Source organism: Delphinapterus leucas, chromosome 21 (assembly GCF_059928025.1).
Source record: "Delphinapterus leucas isolate spDelLeu-1000000601 "Yukka" chromosome 21, BTC_Dleu_Yukka2, whole genome shotgun sequence".
NCBI classification, from domain to species: domain Eukaryota; kingdom Metazoa; phylum Chordata; class Mammalia; order Artiodactyla; family Monodontidae; genus Delphinapterus; species Delphinapterus leucas.
Genome location: NC_143149.1, coordinates 4176064 through 4184352, shown reverse-complemented (window position 1 = coordinate 4184352; position 8289 = coordinate 4176064). Strand labels below are relative to the sequence as shown.

At 35.5% G+C, this 8289-nt stretch overlaps 1 protein-coding gene across 3 annotated transcripts in view; it reads right to left on the bottom strand.

The window, feature by feature from the left end:
* Positions 1 to 4448: 4448 nt before the first annotated feature.
* Positions 4449 to 8289, bottom strand: part of LOC149744414 (uncharacterized) — a 144814-nt gene continuing 140973 nt past the window's right edge. For all 3 annotated transcript variants that reach the window (XR_016391066.1, XM_089903559.1, XM_089903560.1), the window contains one exon: positions 4449 to 6576. Coding sequence is in view for 2 of the 3 variants with exons in the window: in XM_089903559.1 (XP_089759685.1) it covers positions 6347 to 6576 (230 nt within the window). In the remaining variant the exon portion in view is untranslated. The remainder of the gene's footprint in view (positions 6577 to 8289) is intronic.

The window sequence follows — 8289 nt, the reverse complement described above, 5'->3', positions numbered from 1 at the left end:
CTTTCAATTTTCTTCTAATTATTTCATTCTTCTTTTTTTTCTTAGTACTTTTGAAATATGTGTTATATGACACTTTACCCATCATAAACAGTTTTTTCCTTGATGGTTGACATGTAATTCAATACTACTCATTCAGTAATTCTTACTTTCTTTTTTTATTATGATGCTATATTCATCACAATTTAAAATTCTTGAAATGTGTTGATATTTAATTTTCAGTGATCTATCTATGTAATTCTTAAAAATTTGGGAGGCAATCCCTCTTTCAATTATATTATCTCACTTTGCTTAGCTAAAAGAGTATATTGACTATATATCTGTATTTTTAAATTAATCTTTATTGGAGTATAGTTGATTTACAGTGTTGTGTTAGTTTCTGCTGTACAGCAAAGTGAATCGGTTTTATGTATATATATTTATATTTATATATATATATATATATATATACATACACACTCTTGTTTAGATTCTATTCCCATATAGGTCATTACAGAGTATTGAGTAGAGTTCCCTGTGCTACACAGTAGGTTATTATTAGTGATCTAGTTTATATATAGGAGTGTGTATGTGTCAGTTCTAATCTTCCAATTTATCCCTCCCCACCCCCACTTTCCCCCTTGGTAACCATAAGTTTGTTTTCTAAATCTGTGACTCTATTTCTGTTTTGTAAATAGGTTCATTCATACCATTTTTTTTAGATTCCACATATAAGCAATATCATATGATATTTCTCTTTGTCAGACTTCACTCAGTATGACAGTCTCTAGGTCCATCCATGTCACTGCAAAAAGCATAATTTCATTCTTTTTATGGCTGAGTAATATTCCGTTGTATATATGTACCACATCTTCTTTATCCTTTCCTCTGTCGATGGGCATTTAGGTTGCTTCCATGCTGTGGCTGTTGTAAATAGAGCTGCAGTGAACATTGTGGCACATGACTCTTTTTGAATGATGGTTTTCTCAGGGTATATGCCCAGGAGTGGGATTGCTGGGTCCTATGGTAGTTCTATTTTTAGTTTTTTAAGAAATCTCCATATGTTCTCCATAGTGGCTGCACCAATTTACAGTCCCACCAACAGTTTAGGAGGGCTCCCTTTTCTCCATACCCTCTCCAGCATTTACTCTTTGTAGATTTTGATGATGGCCATTCTGACTGGTGTGAGGTGATACCTCATTGTAGTTTTGATTTGCATTTCTCTAATAATTAGTGATGTTGAGCATCTTTTCATGTGCCTCTTGACCATCTGTATGTCTTCTTTGGAGGAATGTCTATTTAGATCTTCCTCCCATTTTTTTGATTGGGTTTTTTTTTTTTTGATCCACCTCCTAGAGTAATGAAAATAAAAACAAAAATAAAGGGGACCTAATTAAACTTAAAAGCTTTTGCATAGCAAAGGAAATCATAACCAAAACGAAAAGACAAGCCACAGAATGGGAGAAAATATTTGCAAATGAAGCAACTGACAAGGGATTAATCTCCAAAATATATAAAGAGCTCATGCAGCTCAATATCAAAAAAAACCCAAAACCTCAATCAACCATATATCTGTATTTTTTGATAGAATTCTATCCAAAGATCACAGGTAGTTTCATTGAAAATACATCATGTTAATAATTCAGTTTGGAGAGAATTGATATTTGCATAATACTGAATTTATTCATCCCAAATTTTCATTGACTTAGTAAATATCTGTAGTCTTTTTTGAAAAATGCTGTTCTGGAATATTTCACATGATTTTTCCCATTATATTGATCTTTGCCAATGTTAATGGATTCTTTTTTTTATATATACTTTCTGACTGCAAATTATTGATTGCTGCCTGTATATATATGCAGAACTCTTACTAAGTAGTCTTAATAATTTTAAAAAACAGATGATTTGTTCAGGTTTTCCAGGTAAACAATAATGTCATCTGAAAATAATATTTTGTTTCTTCCTCTCAGTTATTATTTTATTACTTTTGGGAACAATTATGTAAAACATTACAAACTGAAATAGTGAATTATAACCATATGTATTTTCCTGACTTTAATATGAATATATTTAGTGTTACATTCTTAAGTGGTATTTTGGCTTTACGTTTCATATAAATATTCTTATAAAGTTAAGGAATTATCTTTATTCCCATTATAGTTAAAATTTTTTAATACTAATGGGTATTAAAAATTTTAAGTGCCATCCTCAATACTTAGAGTCATGCAGACTAAGTTTACTCTTCTTTGCCATGTTAATGGACTTAAATAAATTGATATCTTAATGTTGAATGATCTTTAGACCTCTGGAAAAATCCCAACTTGTTCATGGTCCCTTTTTTAGTACCTCGACGGGTTTGATTTTACTAATGTTCAATTTACGATTTTTCACATATATGCACAAATAAGGTTAATTTTTAATTTGCTTTTTGCGAGCTCTATTTGAAGGATTTGAGGATAAAGTTATTTCAAATGGGTCAAATTATTAGGACTATTTTATGACAATGATTCTTTTAAAATGGTTTAAATAGCTAGGGAATCAGGGGTCTTTTGACCTATTGATACATTTCATCTATAAAGCCAGTATAATTATTATACATAACTGTTGAGCAACAGTTCCCCAAGTATTTATAAGGGTTTCTTAGACTGGCTCTTTTGTTTCTGTCATCATTTTTCAACCATTGTCCCAGTAGTAAAGATGGATGATTGTTTGGAATCCCTTCACTTTTTTCTTTGCTTATCTGTCTTACTAAAGAGCTTAAGCCAGAAGGATAGTTGGTAAAAGTTTATGACATAAGTTCAGTGAGTGAATAGCCTGACATAAGGCAGTGGAACGCAGTGGTTTACGGTTAGTCTAGAGACGTGAGCATTTGCTCGACATGTTTTGTTCTCTATATTGACGAGGTGAGTCCAGTTTGGCCTGACGACCCAGTTGATCCTTAGAAAGTTTCTGTCCTGCATTGTTGTATCCCTCCCAAACATCTGTGATCGTGTGTATGTGAGCTCTTCGGGCATATCAGCTCCAACGGTGTTTAATCGAATTAGCAGTCAGAGTCGTGAATAAAGACCTCTCCAACTTCTTTGTATCTTGCATTTACCTCAGCTCCACTCCTACAGAAGGATGTGATTCTGACCCTGTTTCCCTGACACTGTGCAGTCTTTTTCAGTAAGTAGGATTTCCAAGTCAGGGAGTGAAAACATCTTTTTATCTAGTATCACCTATTTTAAATTCAGAAGAAATTTATTCAAGCTTCTGAAGAGTGTATGACACACTAATTTCCAGTGCTAGTACAGCTGTTTGCTATTTTTATAGTTGTGTGGTCATTTCAGTGCCAGTTTGGATTTGTGAATTTAGGTGCTTATTGCTAAGATGTATTGCAGTGAATGCTGGGAAACCTGGTATAAGACAGATGTTAACAAATTCTGGTAGATTCCAAAGAGGGTAACTTAGGCAGTTAAAAAGAATGTAAACCCATACCTAATGTGAAAAAAAACAAATGGAAGGATTTAGTTCTGCTCAAAAGAGCTAAAAAGAAAATATTAAATATATATATATTAAATATATTTATATATCTGAAACATTTCTTTTTTAAAAAAATTAGACTTAATGCAGTAAAATTAAGACCAAGGGAAGAAAGTGACCACGAGGCAGATTTAATTTTGATAAAAGAAAAATATTTCTGATAACTATAACTGTCCAAGAGTGGGATTGGTTTCATCTTTAATGTAGTGATTACTCCATTTGTAAAACATTTCTCATAGAAATTGGATGATCACCTAAGATTCCTGTACGAGGAAGTATTCCCAATGTCCCTTCACTAATTTATTGTTCAGGTTTTAAATTTCAAGTTATGCAGTGTTACAGAAAAAAATTACTTCCTTTGTTATAAATATTGAGGACCCAGGATCATTCCTTTCCTTTCATCTTAACTGTTTTATTTGTACAGAGATAAAACTGTACAATTTACTTTAGTCTTTCTGTAGATTTATATAATTTTATGTTTATGTCTCATCATTTAATAGATTTTTTCCCTTATATTTTGCACCAAAGGGCTCAAAATTGGTTTCTGGTAAATGAGAAACTGAAATATATGGTGAATAAGATACTCTTCCTTTTCCGGGTTGGAAAAGCAGATCCATGTAAAATTCAAAGCCAAATGGTAACCTTTTTTCTTCTCTCAAACTTTAGATTTTTGAACCTTTAATTAGATGTATTGTGGTTCACATTTATTCATCTACCGTATATTAATTGAGCATCTACCATGTGGCAGGCATTGTGTTCGATGCTGGGGATACAACAGTGAGCAAAGCTCTTCTCTAATGAGCTTCTAGTTTAATTGGGGAGGTGAGGACCAAAAATAAACATACAAATGAGCCAATATAATGTCCACATTATGGTGATAAATGTTTAAAAGTACTATAAATCAGACAAGGAGAACGATGGGGCGTGCTCTTTTGGGATGTGCTCTCTGAAAGGGTGCAATCCAAGCCTCTAATGCCTGAGGCAAGAAAGCGAGTTAATGAGGCTATCTATGGTGAGAGATTTTCAGGCAGAAGTAACAAGTTCAAGGTCCTGAAACCAAAGCATCTTAGGGAATCAGAGACAGAAGACAATAAACAAAGAGGTGAGTGGAAGGAGATGAGGTCAGAGAGGTCCTTTAGGCACCATAACCTCTAGTGAGGACTTCACACTTCGGTAAGTAAGAGGAAGTCTTTGGGGATGTTAGCAGTAGTGAAGCAATATTCAACCTTACTAGATTAGATTTAGCTTCACTCTACATTGTTTAGAACAGACTTCATGAAGGAGACTGCTGACTCAGAGAAACATCCTAGGATGAGACTATAATAATAATTCAGTCAGAGAAGATGGTGATTTGGACTAGTATGCTAGTAGTGGAGATCTGAGGAGTGGCCAGTGCTGGATGTATTTGAAGGTACATATGCCAGGATTTTCTGGTTTAAATGAACGTCAGGATTGAAATTATTCATGGTATTTTTTCCAAAGCTATTGAAAGAATAGAGATAAAATTGACTGAGCTGGGGGAACTGAAGTAGGAACATATTTAGAGAGGTGATTATGAGGGTTCCATTCTGGATATATGAAATGTGAGAAAGCATCATGATGAAGACTAGGGCTGTCTAGCCAGAACATCCAGGTTAGAGGTCAAGCTCTGCCATTTGCCGGGTGATGCTTTGGGAAAGTTTTTTCCTCTTTCTTGCTCTAGTTTCCTCATATTTAGAAAGGTAAAAATCACAGCACCTACCCAACAGCGTTATTGGGAGTCTATATGCGTAAAAACACAGAAAATACTTTGTAGAGAGCCTGGTACGCAATGAAGATTCTGTAAGAGTTGTTATTACATACAAGTGGAAATTTTGAATAGACACCTGGATATATAAATCTGAATTCAGGAAATGTTTCAGCCAGAAATACTATTTAGAGAATGCTATGGTCTGAATGTTTGTGCCCTCCTTCAAATTCATATGTGGAAACCCCCAAAGGTGATGGTGGGCCAATAAGGAAGTCCTTGGGTCATGAGGTAGAGCTCTCATGAACGGGATTAATTCTCTTATAAAAGAAACTCCACAGAGCTCTTCCATCCCTTGCCCCATGTGAGGACACAGCAAAAAGGCACCAACTGTGAACCCTGAAGAGGGCCCTCACCCAACCATACACCCCGATCTCAGTCTTCCAGCCCCCCAAACTGTGAGAAGTAAATTTTGGTTGTCTATAAGCTACCTAGTGTGCAGTGCTTTGTGATAGTAGCCTGAATGGACCAAGACAGAAATCATCAAGCACCTACATACTATATTTAAAGTTACAGAGTGGGATGAACATACCCGTGGACTAAGTGTAGGGTGAGGGAAAACAGGACTTAAGGAAAGTCAGGAAGATTAAGACAACACAAAAAGGAAATGGGTGTGAAGCTTCCAGTGCAATGGAAGGAGAACCAAGGGGAAAAGGGAGGGTGAGTAAAATCCTGGAATATGGGTGAGAAATGTGTTTCAAGAGGCAGGAAGTGATCAGTTGTATCAAATAATGCTAAGAGTTGAGTAACATGAAGATAGAGATGACCATTGGTTTGGGAAAATTATATGTCAGCGGTAGCTTTTACGAATGACTCCAAGAAATGCTGAGGATAAAACTGATGGGAGTAACTTTAAGGGAGAATTGGAGGAGAGAAAGTAGAGCCGGTGAGTTCGGAGACTCTTGAGAAGTCTTACTCTGACGAGGAAAAGCAGAAGAGGGCAGTATCTGGCCAGCATGCAAATCTGAGACAGAAGGCTTCAGTTCTGATTTTAAAGATGGCAGATACCACACACCTCCCCCCATAGGTATACACTGTATTTACACATAGTATGGGAATTAGTTACAGGGCAGTGGAAAGTTTATGTTGCAGGAGGCATAGACAACAACAGAGACAGGGCTTTGCAGAGGGGAAAGGAGATGGTGTCAGCTGTGTCACGTATGTGACAGAAGAACAAAGCAAAGCGTCAACGTCCAGTTGCATGTAGGTTAGTATCTGCGTGTCCTGGGAGGATATAGATGTTTCTGTTCTTATCGTTTCTTTTTTCTTAGTGAAAGGGTCAAGGTCATCACCTGAGAATGAGAAAGGGTGACAATGTTTAGGCAGTTGGAGGAGAAAAGAGAAGGTAGGACACAGTCGTCTACAAAAGTGGAAGACAGTTTACTAAGAAAACGCATCGCTCTACAAAGCAGTTGTAATGCTCACTTCCAGGCTGTCTTTGCATATGCTAAGCTGTGTTTCCCCACACACAGTGTCCATCACAGTATAAGCAGATAGCTGGGATTTTTAAACACCGATGAGGTTTTCTTCAGGGAGAACAGTGATAAAAGGGGTGAACTGGGCAGAAGTCATGGGAAGTCAGAATCTTCTGTCACATTCAATGGTTTCTGACTCACTTTGTTGAAAGGGCGTTACAGTATTTCAAGTAACTATTTATCTATTATTGTTAACTCTGCTTGGAGCCAAGTACTAGGAATTGATGAAAGAATGCATGTTGGTATAATATTACCAGGAAAAATTAGATTTTTTGTTATGCGACATAACTGAAAGTACATTGCATAACATATTCTCTAGAAAATATGCATCAAATAAAATGAAGAAACACATTATCTAATTTTGATTTTAAAATTTGTTCAAAGAACAGTAGGTATTTGAAAACTGATGTATGGGAGTAGGTTTTACATATATGATAAAAACTACATCTGGTGTTTGAGGGTATGAATCAGTGTAGAACCCAAATGCATTTTTTTCTAACAAACAAATACTTGACCTAAGGAATTTATTTAACTTTGAGTTCCTCATATTGTCAATGAAGACACTGGGACCAGATGATCTGTAAATGCCAGACAGGTCACATTTCTGCCAGCCTCTAGTTTTAGAAAGGCCCATCTTTGGGGTGGGAGGATAAAAATCTTTAAGTGCTAACAACTCAGAAAAGAAATTGTCCTGTACACATAATTCAATTTTCTTTTTCCTAAAAATGTTGAAAGCCGTGGAGAGAGCAGAAAAGGGAAATGACTAACTTGGCAGTCAGTGCAAATTGTTCTCTTGTACTTGAAGGCAGGCTACAGAAAGAACACTATTCCTTAACAGAATTCTCTATTGCCCATTCCCCTGAAGTTAGGCCTGGGTGGGATGGCCCTGGAATAGAGATACAATGTTGTTCCTTTGCCCTAGTATTTCTTTGTGAATTAAACTCACTCTGATGGTCATTCACTGCAGTTATTCAACACACGGGGATATTGTTATTCAGAAATAAAACATTTTAAAATTTAGGAATGCACCAGTTGAATTCAAACTATTTTAGTGACTTCAGATTTCATAGCCATAAATGTTTGATAGGTTTCGGTCTTAAAGACAAAATTTCATATTCTATCTACCAACTGCCATGAACAATACTAAAAAGCTAGTAGGCTCTCAAAAAAAAAAAAAAAAGTGACTACTTCCAAATCTATTATCATTACTTTGCCTTTTCTTAGCCAAAATTTTTGTTTCTGAAAATTTTATCTTTCTTTTGATAGTATTTTAAATTTTATTTATAAAATATAATGCATGTCTTGCAAAGCAAACTATTATATTATCCAGGCTGCAAGGAACTTGGGAAACTTTAGTAAGAAGCAAAGCAAGCTGTCAGACATTTCAGTAATTGAATTTCTTTGAGGACTGCCTTGGCTTGTCGGCTTTGACTTCACTGTCAGAAGAAAATAAAATAACTAGAGAATTCATCTGAGATAACACCAGGGATATCTTGATATAATGCTAAGGCAAGAAAACTAAGTGTTTTC